The 17,362-nt window shown below is 37.8% G+C and overlaps 2 protein-coding genes across 3 annotated transcripts in view; one reads left to right on the plus strand and one right to left on the minus strand.

Annotated features, from left to right (window-relative positions):
- CENPK (centromere protein K) overlaps positions 1 to 420 on the minus strand; it is a 44,021-nt gene extending 43,601 nt beyond the window's left edge. Inside the window, exon 1 of the mRNA XM_050947115.1 lies at positions 340 to 420. Within this exon, the coding sequence (XP_050803072.1) occupies positions 340 to 342 (3 nt within the window). The 5' untranslated portion in view covers positions 343 to 420. The remainder of the gene's footprint in view (positions 1 to 339) is intronic.
- On the plus strand, positions 341 to 16,537 carry PPWD1 (peptidylprolyl isomerase domain and WD repeat containing 1). Of its 2 annotated transcripts, XM_050946954.1 has the most exons (11): positions 341 to 656; positions 3,201 to 3,303; positions 4,091 to 4,191; positions 5,065 to 5,185; positions 7,130 to 7,577; positions 8,200 to 8,390; positions 9,045 to 9,234; positions 11,180 to 11,361; positions 12,610 to 12,691; positions 14,777 to 14,959; positions 16,195 to 16,537. In XM_050946954.1, the coding sequence occupies exons 1-11, from the start codon at positions 341 to 343 to the stop codon at positions 16,336 to 16,338; spliced, it is 2,061 nt and encodes a 686-aa protein (XP_050802911.1). In that variant the 3' UTR covers positions 16,339 to 16,537. The 2 variants fall into 2 exon arrangements, with proteins under 2 accessions (XP_050802911.1, XP_050802912.1); XM_050946955.1 differs by lacking the exon at positions 3,201 to 3,303 and having other exon boundaries at positions 564 to 656.
- Positions 16,538 to 17,362: the final 825 nt, after the last annotated feature.

Here is a 17,362-nt window from a genome sequence, read left to right on the forward strand (position 1 = left end):
CACTGCATGAGGTGCCGGAGTGAGAGGTGACGAAAGGGGAGACAGCGGCACCCGGGGCGGCAGCCCTGGCAGGGTATTAGCCCAGGCGACGCAGGGCTGTCGGGAAGGGTCACCCGTGGCGATGGAAACAAAACAGCCTGGGAGCAGCAGGTCCCACCCCCACAGCAGGACTGGTGGGTGGTTACTGGGTCTCCCAGAGAGCGGCCCCCTAGGCATAGCCCCCGTCTGCGGCCTTTAGGGGAGTTAACGGGGACTCCCTGCAACCTACGCGGCCTGGGGCAACTGAGGTGCAGACACTCGGGAGGGGGCCCTACGGAGGGGGGGGAAACAGCCCGTTACCATGGCGAGCTCGAGTCCTCACGGCGACCTGAGCGGTTCCCGACGCGCCTCAATCTGCGCGCGCTCCGCTCTCATTGGTTGTGTCCGGCCGATGGCGAGAAGCGCTGCCGCCCTCACTTTCGTGCGCCCAGGCGGGGTGTGTCGCAGGAGTGTGACGCACATTAACATGGCCTCCGCCGACTCGGAGCGTAAGAGGCGGAAGCTTGAGGAGGTTGCGGCGGGTGCCGTAGCTGGGGATGGAGACGAGGAACCGGAGGAAGAGGACCGCTGGGTCGGGCCCCTCCCGGGGGAGGCTGCGCAGGCCAAAAAGAGGAGAGGTAACGCGGAGAGCCGCGCCCTGGTCTGGGACACGGGGGAGCGGGGCGGTCCGGGATGGGAGTCCGGGCGGGCGCTGGGACAAGGGCCCCGGTCGGGAAGGGTGCAGGAGTGCGGTGCCGGAGCGATGGTAAACGCCTCCGAAACACTTGCACCGTTGGCATTTCTGAGAGGACAGAGTCAAAACTGCCCCCTATCTGGCTGTGATCCAGCCCCGTGCCCATAATAAGTAGGTCCTTCTCCTCTTGAAAAATAACAAAAGTACTTTTGTTTTGTTGTTATAAAAGGTGATCGGGAAAACGTTGTGCCCCAACTGGTGAATTTACATGCCAGTGCTGTAAAGTTTGTTGTCTTCGGTGTAGAATTGGCTAAGAGCAGTACCTGGATATGCGTTTTGTCAAAGAGTGGTTTCTCCTTCATTCATGCAACAAAGGCAAATATTTAAGATGCTGCATTCTCTGACTTGTTTTGAAGGTTGCACAGCACAAGAACTTGAAACTTTTTCTTGTTCTAAATCTCACATGTGTCTCTTGGCCTTAAGAAAGAGGGTTATAGGAACAGATATTTCAAGATGTCACTCACTATGGCTTTGATTGTGCAAACAGGCACAATCTTAACTTTACTACCACGAGTAACCCTTCTATTCACAGTATGGAAGTTAAGCATGTGCACTGAGGCCTGCAGTTTGAAATGCTTTCATTTATGAAGATTAATTACTCCTCCATCCAAAAGAAAAAGTTTAACTTCACTACAAGGAAGATCACATTTTATTTGTAAAGCTAGGGTAAAGCAACAGACATACTTCTTGGAGAACACCTGCATGAACAGATTCTTTACAAAGCTTAAAATCTCAAAAATAGACAACTACTGGCAATCAGCTGCTTGTTATTTTCTTGCTACAGTTTTAACAGAGTTGCCTGATTGACATCTCCATCATGGATTCTGCCATAATACAAACGTGGAATTGACTCTTCATCCGCACACAAGCCTACTAAATTAAATAGCAATGAGTGCAGTAGCCTCCAGCTACACAAATAGCTACAGTTGTCATTTAAGGAGTTGGACCATAAAGAATCTGATTCTTTTTGCAGTCTGTTAATGAAATGGGTAGAGATGCAATTGTTAGATCTTAAATAGTGACATACAAATGATGAAGCTGATTTAGTTGCTTAATGAAAACCACCAAAAATGGAAGGAGAAACATGATTAAAAAAAACAAAGGAACTTTCAAAATATGTACTTGCCCTGTTCAATAATTGTGTGACATCATTGTCACACTTTTCTCTCCTTTCTCTTTAGTCTGTTTATGAATCACACATTTTTGTCATGTCAAACTTACACTGCAAACTCTACAGGACAGGTACAATGTTATTACAACTTTTTGTGAGGTACCTGACATGTTTTTGAGTGCTCAAAAGTAGCAATGATTATATCTGTCCTGTCAGTAAACACATTTCTTATTGTTCAGATATTGTAACCTTGTAACAGAAGATTGAAGATTTGTTTGTTTTTTGAGTTCTTTCATGACTGTAGTTAGACCACCTTTTCTAATATTAGTTATTTTTGGTGTGCTGTCCCTAGATGATACTTTCTTGAGAGGAAAAAGACAAGAATATGTTCAATTAAAATAAGAAGCAGTAACTTCAGATACCTATATAAGTGGACTTTGTTTTCAATTAACATATCAAACGGAGGATAATGATGTCCATGACTGTAGCAAACTGAATGACCAGAGGCTTAAGGATTTAGGCCCCTTCTAAACATTGTTTGTTTTTCTTTTAATCCTTACCAGTTTGTGACTGAGTGTTCTTATTATCCAAATAATGTCCAATCTATTTTGAATCTTGCAAAGTTGTATGTGTTCCAGAGAATAACACAATACTGGTAAGAATTAAAAGGAAAAACTGTGTTTAGAAGGGGCATAAATCCTTAAACCTCGGGTCATGACTAATTATCTCTCTTCTTGGAATAAATTATGACACCTCAACCTGAGATGTATTGATTCTAAACACGTCCCCAAAATTCTGAAAATTATAGTAATTCTCTAACACAAGGATTTTTTCTATAGATAATCTGTTTTCAAGTCTTTGTGAAAGGTTTCCTTTATATGAGAAATAATGCACTTTAAAGAAGTATTTGCATAAGGCCAAATTCTGACCTTTGATGCTCAAGTTAACTTAATTAGGAGTGGGGCAGAGGGAGGGAGAAAATGCATGTAGGGACAAACTTTGGCCTTTGGCATTAATATTGTTTTATCATTTCAGAAAACAGGTGTAATTGTTTGTTTAAAATGGTGTGCTTATTTAAATAGTAATGAAATGAGAGAGTAGCTGTTTCTAGCATGCCAGCAGTTGGGAGATCCAGGTTCAAAAAATAGTGGTAGAAATCTCATTCATAATGTTAGTATGATGCCCTGATATCTCACCTTTTTTACTAAAACTAATGCAGGTAAACTAATCCAAGTGTAAATAATAATAGAGAGCAGAAGATAGGATATAATATTTATTAAAAGGAAATAATTTCTGCTTTTCTCTTATTTTGTTCAGTCCTTGAATTTGAACATGTCTACCTTGAAAATCTTCCGAGTGCTTCAATGTATGAACGCAGTTACATGCACAGAGATGTCATTACACACGTAGTGTGTACTAAGTGAGTCTTTTGTTTTTCACAGTGTCTTGCAGTCCCAAAACTTTTATGTGTATATGATAGGAAGTTTTTTTTAATAGAAACTTTCCTAATGGAACTTGATTTTGGAGGTGAGATTTTAAATTTTTCAGAGCTAATTCAAATAGATTTGGTTTGGTTAAAGAGACATAGATTTGAAATCTAGTCAATTTAAAAGTAGTACCGTGTAACCTCTTGCTTAGTTTTGTGGATTTAAAATCCCATTTTCCTATTCTTAAATTACTTTTTCTCATCTCTGTTTCAATGTGAAATAACTACACAAGCAGGAGAAGCTATACATCAGACTCATCAGAAAGTAAACAACTGCAGAGACAGAAAAAATCTCTAACCTCTTATAATTGCATGTTACTTCTAACAATATTAGCATGAAAAAAATAAGACTCAAGTGTGTTGTTTCAGTTGGTGTAGTCTCTTTATAAATCAAGTCACAGTATGGGAAGGTAATATCTTGCTTTTTAATTATTAATACTGAGATTGAACTGCTACTGCACACTTTGACAGACTCAAGATTGTTTACATTAAGATATAAAGAATATTGTACTACTATGTAAGGTCTTGATATTAGCTGTTACCCACTATTTGCAAATACATTACATATTCATGTACTTTTCTGAGTGAGGAAAAAAATGCGTATCCATTTCAGTAGCTATGCTGTACTAGTAAAAATTGATCTTGTACACTATTATTGATTCTTCCCTTCCACCCTCTAGTTTTTAACGTTATGTTTCAATTAATACTCTTATCATTGCAGGACAGATTTTATCATAACTGCCAGCCATGATGGACATGTCAAATTCTGGAAGAAAGTAGAAGAAGGGATTGAATTTGTTAAACATTTTCGTAGCCATTTAGGTAAGAAATTATATTGTATTTGATCTGTTTTTATTAGAACACAACTTTTCTTCAGCTCTACTATCTATGTTCTATATTTGCAGTATCTAGCAGTAGTTAAATATTTGTTTCATCAGGTATTCTCCAAAGTTGGAGAATGTGATCCTTCTCCATTATGCAGTAGGATTCTGAGGGATTAGGAGTTAGTGTAGAAATAAACTTTAATGTTAGATGTATGGTTTATAGGATTCTTAACAATTTATTTTATAATTTTCTGTGCTTCATTTTTAGAACTTGATGATACTGATTGTTCATGGTAACAGTAAAACTTGTAAATTGCTATTTTTAATTAGATGTACCAATCAGCTTTAAAAATATATTTAGAGTCCTTCCAAAAGTTTAATTGCTACCATTGACTTCAACAGGTATGTTTACAGATACAAAATTTGATCCTTTCTGAGCCAAAAAAAAGCACATTATTTTCTTAAGTGGGATTAGTGGAACAATTAAAAAAATAAGCAATTTTATGTTGGGTCACTAATTCTCTGTACAGTGGCTAACTACCCCAAGACAATGCAGACATGAACAGTGCAATGTAGAACTGAATAATAATAATAATTATTATTATTTATTTACATCATATTTATTATTCTGTATTACAGCTTTAAAGTACAGATACTATATATAACAATTGCAGGCTCTAAAATGTTGTTCAGATCTGAGAACAGTATTTAGAGCCTGCAGTTGTTGTATATAGTATGTGTATTTTAAAGCTGTAGTACAGAATGATAATTTGAATAATCCTTCAAAGTGGTAAATACAACGTTCAAAACAAAGCATGAAGAGTATCTGTCTCTTCAATGTTTTAATATTATATTGGGTTTATTGTAACAGGGGTCATTGAGAGTATTGCAGTTAGTTCCGAAGGGGCATTATTCTGTTCTGTTGGGGATGACAAAGCAATGAAGGTGTTTGATGTAGTGAACTTTGATATGATCAACATGCTGAAACTTGGGTAAGTCATGTCATTCTGTAAAAACATTTTTGGTGATCATAAGTGTTTGAGTACTTTGAATAAGAATGAATTAAACCAAATTATTTTTGATCATTTTAAGTTTAAAAAAGAAAAAATTCCAATCAGCCTTTATTTAACTAAGTTAAGGGAGTGTGTGTTATTAGAAATGTGCCCAGCAGTTTAGAGATTTCCTGATATATGTAGAATTGTACTATATGTGGCTTTAATCTCCTGCTGTAAAAAGTGTGCAACAAAGTTTTTTCATATTTTTCAGTATGACATGCACCTGACATTTGAGGATATGTCATGTAACATATGACAAGATACATGATGGTAGTCATATCTCATGATAAGAGAGCAAAAACAGTGAAAAAACAAGAGTTCTGTAGCCCACAGAAAGTTCTTGTCAGGTCTTTAGTATTTCTCATTCTGAAAGTATCATATTAGCATAGGCTTTTTGTACCACACCTATTACTGCGATATTAACAGTGTGTTTCTATTAGGGCTGATTGTTCTGTTTTATTTTTTTAATCCTATTCTCATTTTACCTTACCTTTTCTACTTACTTTAATATTAAACAGTCCACTTACAACCAGTTTTTAAATCCTCCCAGTTAGGGTAGGAGCTACTGTTTTTAACTGGAGAGCTGATCACAGTCTGGTCTCTGTACTGCCATTGTGACAGCTGTTCTCTTGTTTTCTGCCTCTTAACCAGTTTTTAATCATGACAGAACTTTGGCTTTCATGCCACAGCTACTTAATTTCCTTAATAGCTTCTTTTTTGAGGAGCTTTACCAAAATTATTTTGCAAGTCCAAAATAATTTTATCTACCAATTGTTAGGGATTTGCTAGTTGAGTTGTCGAAGAATTCTAGATAGCATAGTTGTTCCCGGAGGCTGTCCTGGTTCTTTGTATTATTTAATGTTAGTTGTTTTTTTTCATAATTCTAGCTTTAGTATTGTTTCAACTAGCTGATAGACCAATGAGCCTTATTTCAGTATCAGATGATTCCCAGGGTATCTGTTAGCATCCTTTTAAAAGATAAGCATAACATTGGCTATTCTTCAATCCTCTGGTTCATTTTAATTAGAGTACATATCTTTGTTAGCAGCTAAACCATTTCATTTTAAATTCCTTCAGAATTCTTGATTGATATAATTTGGTCCTCATGGGTTATTGCAATTTATAATCTATTGATCTTTTTATTAATCAGTTTGTAATACAGTCCTGGTGACTTATTGCAGGACCCGATCCTGCTCCTGTTGAATTTGATGGCACAACTGCCTTTGTTTTCAGTTGCGCCAAAATCTGACTTTAAATTATCAATTTCAGGACAGAAAAGAAATGCCATTGTCATGAAAGTTTAGTACTAATAGATTTTCACACCAGATATTGTAGTGGATCACATCCCGATTTTCCCCACCTACCGTCTGTACCCTAACGTCCTGTCACAACTACTTTGTGAAGCATTATGGAAGAGCAGAGATTAGGTAACTGGCACATTCCTTCAGTAATACACCACTGAATTGTCAGACCACATATTATCCAAAGCTAGTAAATAATAATTCTACCCAAAAATTGCCTCTGCCATTTGATTTTCAAATTGATAGTTCACTTGACTTCAAAAAGTTGAGGAGGTAGCTTGTTACATATGTTCTGGACTATCGAATTATTGATCTCTCTTTATCTGTAATATCGAAAATAATACTGAACAGAAATCTAGCCTGTGGACGAATGTGTAGCCAAGTGTTGTTTGCAGTATTGTTATAGCCATTTTGATCCTAGAATATTAGACATACAAGGTGGGTAATATCTTTTATTAGTCCTATAAAAAAAATTACATCACCCACCTTCTCTGTTTAGCAAATTGTTATGCATATCTATCTAGGTAAATCAAGGCCTGCTTATTTTGTTTTTGTTTTTTTCCTCTACTTTCTGTTCCAGCTACTACCCTGGCCAGTGTGAATGGATATACTGCCCTGGAGATGCCATATCTTCTGTTGCATCTTCTGAGAAGAGCACAGGAAAGATATTCATATATGATGGTCGAGGAAATAACCAGCCACTTCATGTTTTTGATAAACTCCATACATCCCCTCTTACTCAGATACGGCTGAACCCCACCTACAAAGTAGTAGTGTCTTCTGACAAGTCTGGAATGATTGAATACTGGACTGGGCCTCCTCATGAATATAAATTCCCCAAAAATGTGAACTGGGAGTATAAAACAGACACCGATTTATATGAATTTGCTAAATGTAAAGCTTACCCATCCAGTATATGTTTCTCACCTGATGGCAAGAAAATGGCCACTATTGGTTCCGATAGAAAAGTTAGAATTTTCAGGTTCTTGACTGGGAAGCTTATGAGAGTCTTTGATGAATCCTTGAGTGTGAGTTCAATTTTGCTTCTATATTTTGATTTCTTTACTTTTTTTGTATATTAATTTACTCACCAGTACCTTTTATTGACTTTATCACTCGTTTTTATAAAGATGGGTTTTATTACTTACCTTATATTACAAAGGAATTTTTTTCTATATTAGCATCTTTTAATCTTATACTTCTATGGTATCTAACTTCTACATGTTAATCTGTGCTGAATATACTTTGAAATTTAATTGCTGTTTTTCATTTAGGAAACATTGTAATTTTTGTGCAGCTAGACTGCGCATTTGCTAGAAAGCATTTGAAAAAAGTCTGCTTTAATCAAAATCAGGAAAAAAATGTAAGGGGAAAGATCTTACTTTTTTTTTCTTTGCCCAGGGTCTTGGATGCTAACTACAGCTTGTGTTTTGATAGTCAAAAGAAAAATAATTCTAACTGTATATATTTCAGTTCCTGCTTTAGCTAAAGAAAATACTTGAATTATTCACTCAAACATTTATTTAAACTTGTGAGTAGTTGAGTAATTCTACTGAAGTGAAAGTTTTAAGTATGTGTTTCAATGCTTTGCTAGATCACAGCATTATTGTACATTCATAGCATTGGTGATTGATTGTCTTGTTTCTGTAGATGTTTACTGAGCTGCAACAGATGAGACAACAGCTGCCAGACATGGAGTTTGGCAGACGTATGGCTGTTGAGCGTGAGTTGGAGAAGGTGGATGCAGTCAGGTTAATTAACATAATTTTTGATGAAACTGGACACTTTGTGCTCTATGGAACAATGCTGGGTATTAAGGTCATAAATGTAGAAACTAACCGGTAAGTCTTATTCCAAATGTGTTTATGCACCTACATATAATGGTTAGTCTCAAAGAGTCTAATTTCAGCCAATTTTTTAATATTCTTGTTCAATTTAAAATTTTGCATGTTAATAGATCTTTCAGTTTATTTGGGAGGTCATTAAATTAGGTTGAAAATGAACTGTTTGTATGCCAAGTATTGAATTTTATGGCTTAAAACTTGGTAAAATGAGAGAAGATATGCATAAAAATCCTTGGAATAAGTATTTTGCACAGGCAGTCAATTTCTGGCTAATAGTAAATACAATCAGATACACTAATGGAAAGTTAATGACCGTTTTTTGTTTATAATTCTGCATGGTAGAATAAATGAGGATCAATGGTTTGGGGATTTTTAGGGTAGGAAAGGCTGAGTAGTCAGTTTTTTGTAACAGTTTTGAAAAGGGAAAGCATTGTAAATAAGCTTGTAATAGCATTCCCTCCTTTTCTCTCTCTCTCTCTCTCTCTATATATATATAAAAAATAAAATTTGATAAGATGAGGAGCAGTGTTTCTTGAATTCTGCTAAGAGTCTAGTTATGGCTGGAGGAGACTAACTGTATGACATGGAAGTTTTTAACAGTAGTTTTACTTTTCTTTTTTTGTTTTTGTTTTTAAACACCATGTATTATAGGTGTATTCGTATCTTGGGCAAACAGGAAAATATCAGGGTGATGCAAGTGGCTTTGTTCCAAGGTGTAGCAAAGAAACATCGTGCTGCAACCACTATAGAGATGAAGGCATCTGAAAACCCTGTACTCCAGAATATCCAGGCAGATCCAACAATAGTCTGCACATCTTTCAAAAAGAACAGGTTTTACATGGTAGGTATGGTGTCTGTTAGACTAATCCAAGATAGAAATGATTCAGTTTTGTGTGTTTGTTTTTTAAACAACTTCTCACAGACTTTTTAGTGCTTTTTGACTTGAAGAATTTTGGTAGTGACAACTTTCCCAGACAAGACTCCTTAAATTACAACAGTATTTCAGAATTTTTAGCTTGGATTTATCTGAGACTAGCTTTATGATCCTTCGGTTTTTACTGAGTTAGTCAAGAAATTGTGAATGTTGGACTCCTTTATATCTTAGTAAAGTTTTAGTTCCTGTGTTTGGTAGTTAGGATTTCTTTTGAAGCTATATTTATATATAGCTATGTAATTACTCTGTAGTGCCTGGGAAGCCTAATGAAGGATCAAGGCTCATTTGTGCTAAGCACTGTATAGACAAGTAACAGACATTTGGTGCAGAAACCTGACTGTTATTTGCTTAACTAGTACTTGTGCTTAACCTTGATTGTTACCATACAGCACCAAGTGTGTGTACTCTACTCTAAACTACCAGAAGGCAATTATAGAACTGAACACACAACTTGCAAAAGTATAGACCAGGAAGAAAAGTTGACAGGATCTAGGACCTTTTTATTTATCAAACATACAGCAAATATATAGTGTATTTCAGTGACTGTAATTGCCATCTGAAACTTTATAATGTACACACTTGGTGCTGTATGTTGACACTCCTCTACTGTTTGACCTTTATTGTGTGTTTTCTCTAACTAGTTTTGTCTTCTGCCTTTTGAGCACTAGTCTAGGGATCATATTGCTGTGGATGAAAAATGGCTCTTTGAATTAATCGTTGCCTTTCTATAGTATTATATTAGTATGAAGACAAAATAAGAGTACTTACTGTATCCATGTAATGAAATCAAGGGAGACTTCGAACTCTGTCTGATCCTAGCACAAGGAGCATTGCCTGAGTATGAGTATACTTTACCTGTACACGTTTTTACATTCTTCCCTTTTAAATAAAACAATGTTAAAGGCAGGCAAAAGGTATAAGGGAGAGAGATCACAAAAAACTATTGATATACTCATTCATAAGCCAAACTTTTTTTAGTAAAAAAGGGAAGCATCAGAGAAGGTCGGCTTATGAACAGGTATAGAGAGGGGGAGAGGCAGCAGAGCAGGAAGGGAAGAGTCAGGGCCAGAGTCTCTCCACTTCTGGGCATGCTGCTCTCCCCCCAGCCTCCGAAGCAGCTGCAGCTTGGGGCTGGCAGGCTGCAGCCGTGCTGCCCGGTCCACTGGAGCACTCTGCCGCCGCGCCGCCCAGCCTGCCGAAGCAGCTCCATCCAGGCCAGACACATCCTTCCCTGGCCTGCCCCCGCTAAGATGGGAAGGGATGGAATGGGGAGAATGTGGAGGACCTGAACTAGGGGTGGGGTCATGTGGGGAGTGGTCACAGGGGTTACTCCCCTGACCCTCAGCTTCTCTTCTCCCCCTCCCCCTCCCCCACGCGTCCCTCCCCCCTCTCAAATTGCCCATCAGTTGCTGTCCTGGCCCTTTAGAGTGAGCAGCTGGTGGGCTGGGACACTTTTTTTGTTTACTTAGTTTTACCTCACTGCCTTCGAATGCTCGAGGTAAACCATCTCAGCCTGCAGGCAGCTTATCCTGATGGCCCGGGAGCCAAAGTCTGCCAACCCCTGAATTATAGGGTCGGCTTATGAATGGGTCATAAAAAATTTCCATTTTTACTTATCCATCTTGGGAGGTGGGGGCGACTTATAAACTAACTGGCTTATATCTGGACTGGAAATTGTGACCTTTAATATGCAGGTGGAAGGACTGTCAGTCTTTATTTCACATATACTGAAATGCAGGAAGATAGACTTTTATAATATGATCTTTCTCACTGACTTTTAGCTGGGAAGCTTTGTATGGTATCTAAATAAGAAAATATAAAGGTAGCAACCTTTTGTCTTTTTGTTCTTCAGTTTACTAAACGTGAGCCAGAAGATACAAAGAGTGCAGATTCTGACAGAGATGTATTTAATGAGAAACCATCTAAGGAAGAGGTCATGGCAGCCACTCAAGCTGAAGGCCCCAAAAGGGTTTCTGATAGTGCCATTATCCACACAAGCATGGGAGATATTCATGTCAAGCTTTTCCCTGTTGAGTATGTATTTGGTACCTTTTTAAAAGTAGTTTTGCTTTTATTGTTCCTTTCTTTGAGGCTGTTTTGTTGTCAGTTACTGGGGCAGGAGGACTGCTTACAATTTGATTTCCCCTGCTCCCCATCCAAGGACTCCTATTACATAATATTATTGGTTGCATATTTGCCTCATAAGTTATATAAATCAAACTGCTGGGATGTTAGCAAGCACACTAGGGGCAAAAAATAGCTTAAAGCAGCAGCAAGGGCAGTGGTTCTAAACATTTTTTGTTGTTGTTAAGAGTACTCCTTAGACATTGTAAATCCCCCCCATGTCTGCTTGTATCATGTCTAAGTTGTCAAATCTCACCTACTACTTTTCCTTTCTTCTGTGTTTTATTTTTGATTTATGGATTTGCTCTTTTTACCTTGTTTTGTCCTTTTTCTGATTCTCCCCCAGATGCTCGTGTGATACCAGCACTGTTTTGTGCAAGTTATGTGTTACTGCAGAGATAACAGAGCTGTGCTATTTCATGCAGTCTAGGGGAAAGGAGAATAGAAAATGTGGTTGGCAGCAGCAGATCTGGCAACAGCTTTCTAAACCAGAGGGATGATGCATCCTGCAACTCCAAAAGGAATTGCTTTATGCATAAATTTCGTGCTATTGCAAACCTGAAACCTCTCACGAGAGCTACCTTCTCCATCAAAATTGTATCCTATAATGGAGAAAGTTTTATGTGCAACTATGCATGAACTTTATGCCATTTATGTTCAGCTGCTGGCACATAACTGAGAAGGGTTCTTGTACAACTGTTGATGAATAAAATCTTCTCTGTTCACATCTGTACTTCTATACCCCAGCGTCTGCGCCTTCTCATACTACTACTGCTGTTGTGAATGTTGGTTCCACTTTATACTTGTTACATACTGTAGATAAAATTACCAAGTATTAAGTGGAACTATGGGGAGGAAATACTGTCTAGTGGTTAGGGCATTAGACTTGGACTTGGGAGAACTGGCTTTTTTTATGGCCCTGATATTGACCAGCTGTGTGACCCCGGGCACGTCATTGCACCCATCTATGCTTCCCGCTCTTTGTCAGTTACCTGTTAAGCTTATACATTCTTTGGGGACATTGTCTGTCTTATTATGTGTTTTTTTGTGTAGTGCCTAGTACAATGGGTCCCCAATCTCAGGCGGAGCCCCTAGGGCACTACTGCAGTACAAATAAGTATTATTTAGTCTTGCCTTAAATTTGTTATGCAACTGCAGGTGCCCCAAAACAGTGGAGAATTTCTGTGTACACAGCAGGAATGGTTACTACAATGGGCACACATTTCACCGTATTATCAAGGTAATTTACAAGACTAATGCTTTTCCTGTAGGTTTGTATGACACAAAATACAGAGCATAAGACATTTGTGCCAGTTCTGTCTGAATTAGTCATTTATATTGCTTTTTTGGTTATATTTAAGCATGGTGATTTATTATATTTAAATCAGTTAAATTGTCTTTTTTGGAATTGTTTCATAGAGACCTTCAGCCTTTACAGGGAACTGTTAGATTTTGAAGAATGTTACGGTTCAGTTTAAAAGTAGTAGTCTTGCTGGTAAACTGCAGAGCCAACCTGAAAACTGAGATGTTGAGCTAAGCGCAGATTACAGTAGAACCTGAGTTACGAACTGACCAGTTAAGCACACAATCAGGCAGCAGCAGACCAAAAAAAAAAAAGAAAAGGAAGCAAAACCAGTACAGTACTGTGTTAAACATAAACTGCTAAAAAGTAAAGGGAAAGCAGCATTTTTCTTCTGCAAGTAAAGTTTCGAACCTGTATTAAGTCAATGTTCAGTTCTTAAACTTTTGAAAGAATAACCATAGCGTTTTGTTCAGAGTTACAAACCACCTCCATTTTCAAGGTGTTCGTAACTCTGAGGTTCTACCTTACTATACTGAATGTCCTGGTTACCCAGGACAAAAACAAAACAAAAAAGCAAACAAACTCTCTGCAAAGTCTTGGTTGTGCTTAGTTCACTGAAGATATCGCAGAATGCATTACTCTGTGACATCAGTAGAAGTAAGTTGCAATGAGACTACTGATATTTGTGATGACACATTCTGAGACCTTCTGTGAACTAGGATGTACCAAGAAGATTTTGCAAGAGAAACTTTTCTTTTCCTTGATCCTGATCCTTTCCCTAGTCAAAATCACTTGGGCTGAATCACTTTTCGTGCAAATACAGAAGCTCTGATTTGTCCATGAAGGCGCCAAGGTTGCTCATCCATTTATCTTGTAAAGGATGAAATATTTTTAGAGATTATTCCCAGAATGTGACCACCTCAGACCTTCTCCCCTTCATTTCTGGCATGGTGGAGTTGGCCCCAAAGAAAAAATGAAGGCTAAGAGGAGCTTTGACTAGGAGGAAGCACTCTTAGGAGACACAAAATGGAAGCTCTGCCACAATTGCTCCCAGCACTCGAATCCTTGCTCTACCTGGAGAATAAGTTTGGAGTCTGGACAGCTTGTTAGCACAAGCTGTGAGTCTGGACATCTCTGTGTCATCCCCCCGCCAGCTGAGACCCTTGGCAAGGGCAGGTTAGAGCTCTTTGCCATTTGAAATACAGCAGGGAAGTCTGTCTTCAACCATTGAGAGCTCTTTGAGGAAACATTCTAAAATTCCCCAGCCCTCGTCCTCTGGAGAAAAGCTGTCAAGTAATAGTCCCCTAGCAAGGAGTCTGGCATTCTTGCTAACACTTCCTCCCCAGAAAAGGATCTAGGCTCCCTCTGGCATGTTCCCTTCTGTTTACTTTCCAGCTGAATTGGACAATGAGAAACAGGAAATAGATTCCTCCCTGCAGAAAAAGTGCCAGAAGACATGAGCTAGGGAGAGGGATTGATCTAATTGGGAACAAAAACAAAACACACCCTCCTTCCAAAGGATAAAAGAAAAACCAAGGGAAAAAAAATGCAAGGGGGCCAGACTGCACAAGTGAAAAGCCAAGAGGCATGCCAGATGCTCATCCCTTTCCACTAGCTCTGGTGTGCAACAGGCTGATATGACATGACTTAGAACTCAAAGCAGGCATGTAGGGGTTAGGCAGGTCTGTGCTTTCTGCAGGAATGGACAGCTTGTAAAGCTTTAAACTTCTGATGTATGGGATAGAAAAATAAAACTGAACACTTTTGCAGAAGGTACAGAATTACAGGTACATAACCCCTACATGCTCATATGTTATCTCACCAACAGGATATGTTAGAGAATCTTATTCTGATGATGAGCTAGCCATCATTTAAAAACAAAAATAAAAAACACCCAACTATTTGGGGCACTCTGGGTTTTATTCTAACACTTGCATATCTTATATAAAAATCTGTCAGTTTTAAAAACAAATCTTGTATGTTCTACAGCAAAATGTGATGGTGTGTTTAATTCCTATGCAGGGTTTTATGATTCAGACTGGTGATCCAACTGGTACAGGAATGGGAGGTGAAAGCATCTGGGGAGGAGAATTTGAAGATGAGTTTCATTCAACTTTACGACATGACAGACCCTACACACTTAGTATGGCAAATGCAGGATCAAACACCAATGGTTCCCAGTTCTTCATAACAGTGGTACCAACTGTAAGTAATATTTAAAACCTAGTTAACATCTGATTTGAAGATCAACCATGATGGTACTATGTAAAGAAGCAGTTATGCCAGTTCTCTAGTGAGAAAGGAAGATGCCATTGTCCAGCTAATATTATGTAGTTAATGATGTGACAAAAGCACATTGCTTAAGTTTAGCTGAAAAATGTCCTTTAGAAGCAGTGATTAAACTTGTGATTATGAAAGGCTTTAGACTTGAGAATTTGAGTAAAAGGCACATGTTAAATTTTAAATCTTATTGTAAACAATGGAATGTTATATTAACAGGAGTTACATCTTCTGCTGTTAACATTACAATTTAATTTTTTATTAAATATCCCTCTCACTAAGACTGGCAAAACTTCTGCATGGGTTGTGAAGATTTAGCAGGTATAGATACTACTACTCTCTATGGCCTGTTGTATTCTGGCTTTGCACAGAGGGTCAAGATTTGGTCCCAAAGTCTCTCCATTAATACTTTCATTTTTGTGTGACTTAGTTCGCTATATACTAGAAGTAGGAAACTTTTTGGTATGTGAGTCTTAAACAAAACAAAACCCTTCAAAATGCTGTAGCCTATGGATGTCCTCAGAAGCAATCTGCATATGCACCATCATTTTACTATTTTAGAGACTTGCCATTTTAGAGCTGTTTTAGGGGCATTTATAAACAATTTAATAGCTGATGTTGAGGTAGCTGTAGTGGTATGCAGGGAAATGTTAACAACATATGACCTAATTCCTCACAAATATGAACTTTACCCATTTTCTAGTGGTGGTGAAAGTAGATTATATTGTCACAACTGAGTTTCAAGCATGTGAAAGCATTAGTTTTCATATATAGATAGGCTGGAATAGAATGTATGCAAACATATTCCATTTAGGTTATTTTTTAATCATTGAAGGTCTATGAATTAAAATGACTGCATAGCTAGCATTTTTGCCTTGCAAGATATTTTATTAATGCTTAGGTATAAACAAATTGAGATAACTAGCTTCAGAGTTGAATAGTGTAATAGACACTATATGCTTTCACTGTATACTTGTTAGAATAATTAACAGTGAATACACTTTAAAGTGTAAAGCTTAAAATTTAATAACCTTAATCTACAATTGCTTTTGCGTTCATTTATTCTAGCACTAAATCTCTTGTCCTACTATTTAACCTACAGAATGCTTAATATTTTATCAAAAATTCTGTTTCTTCTCTTTGTTCCACCCCCGAAACAGCCTTGGCTGGATAACAAGCACAGTGTCTTTGGACGAGTAACTAAAGGAATGGAAGTTGTTCAGAGAATCTCAAATGTGAAGGTAAATCCCAAAACTGACAAACCGTATGAAGATGTCAGCATCATTAATATCACTGTGAAGTAAAATAGAATTTGAAAAACCTACCTTAAAAATAATGTTGTGGGACCCAAAAGCAAACGCACTGAGCAGTGGGACTTCATTTTTTAATAGTTCTTCGCTCTGGAAACCCCCAGAACTGAACAAACACCAATCGTGTAGCTGAAATGCCCCAAACTGTATTTTTAATAACTTTATATTTTAAAATAAAAGGTGACCATGTTAAGTTTTTGTCTCTTGCATCTTTTCTATGTTAAACTATGTGTATCTGTACATTCAAAATGTCTGAAGGGTAGGATTTTGCATAATCATGAGCATGTTAATCTAACTTCCTATAACTCTTGCTAATGTCTTCTTTACTGAGTTTCTCTGTTTGCATTTTCCTTATTGAGTTTATATTTCATGCCAAAAATAGGTTTTCCCCATCAAAACGGATATTTTTTGGAAGAGCAAATATGAGCATTTAATAGTCTGCAGAGCAGTTTCTAATCTAATTAATACAGCCTTTCAGTACAGCCACTTATGTCACATGCATGCACATCCATCCCAAAATTAGAAAAAAGAGTTATGACAGTACATGGGATTTGCCTCTGTCCTTTAGAGACTGCGTAGCCTTAGGGTGGCAAACTAAGGGTCAGTTACTGAAATACTAATGCATAAGATCCTGTTTAAGTTGACATGAGCTGCCTGATTTTGGGCTGTAGTGAAGCACTAATTGCTAGCAGTAGACTAAAACTTCTGGTTCCGTCTAAAATTCTACACAAGTATTTCTTTCCACTAAAATACCTGGTTGACTGAGATCTCTTCACCATTTCAGGTGTTCTAGTAATGTCATTTATTTAAATGAAGAGCAGATAACTGATATCACCTTTACAGACTTCTAGTGAACTTGTGTCAAACATGATCGTATCACTAAATGCTCTCCTTATAAAGTAATTTTAACTGTCAAAAACTATTTGTTGGGTTCATTTAATCCTAGGCCATAGCACAAGATTTAATTGGGTTAACATTTAGGGTAGCCCGTTTACAAAAAACCATTGCAGTATGCCAA

Source organism: Gopherus flavomarginatus, chromosome 3 (assembly GCF_025201925.1).
Source record: "Gopherus flavomarginatus isolate rGopFla2 chromosome 3, rGopFla2.mat.asm, whole genome shotgun sequence".
Lineage (NCBI taxonomy): Eukaryota > Metazoa > Chordata > Testudines > Testudinidae > Gopherus > Gopherus flavomarginatus.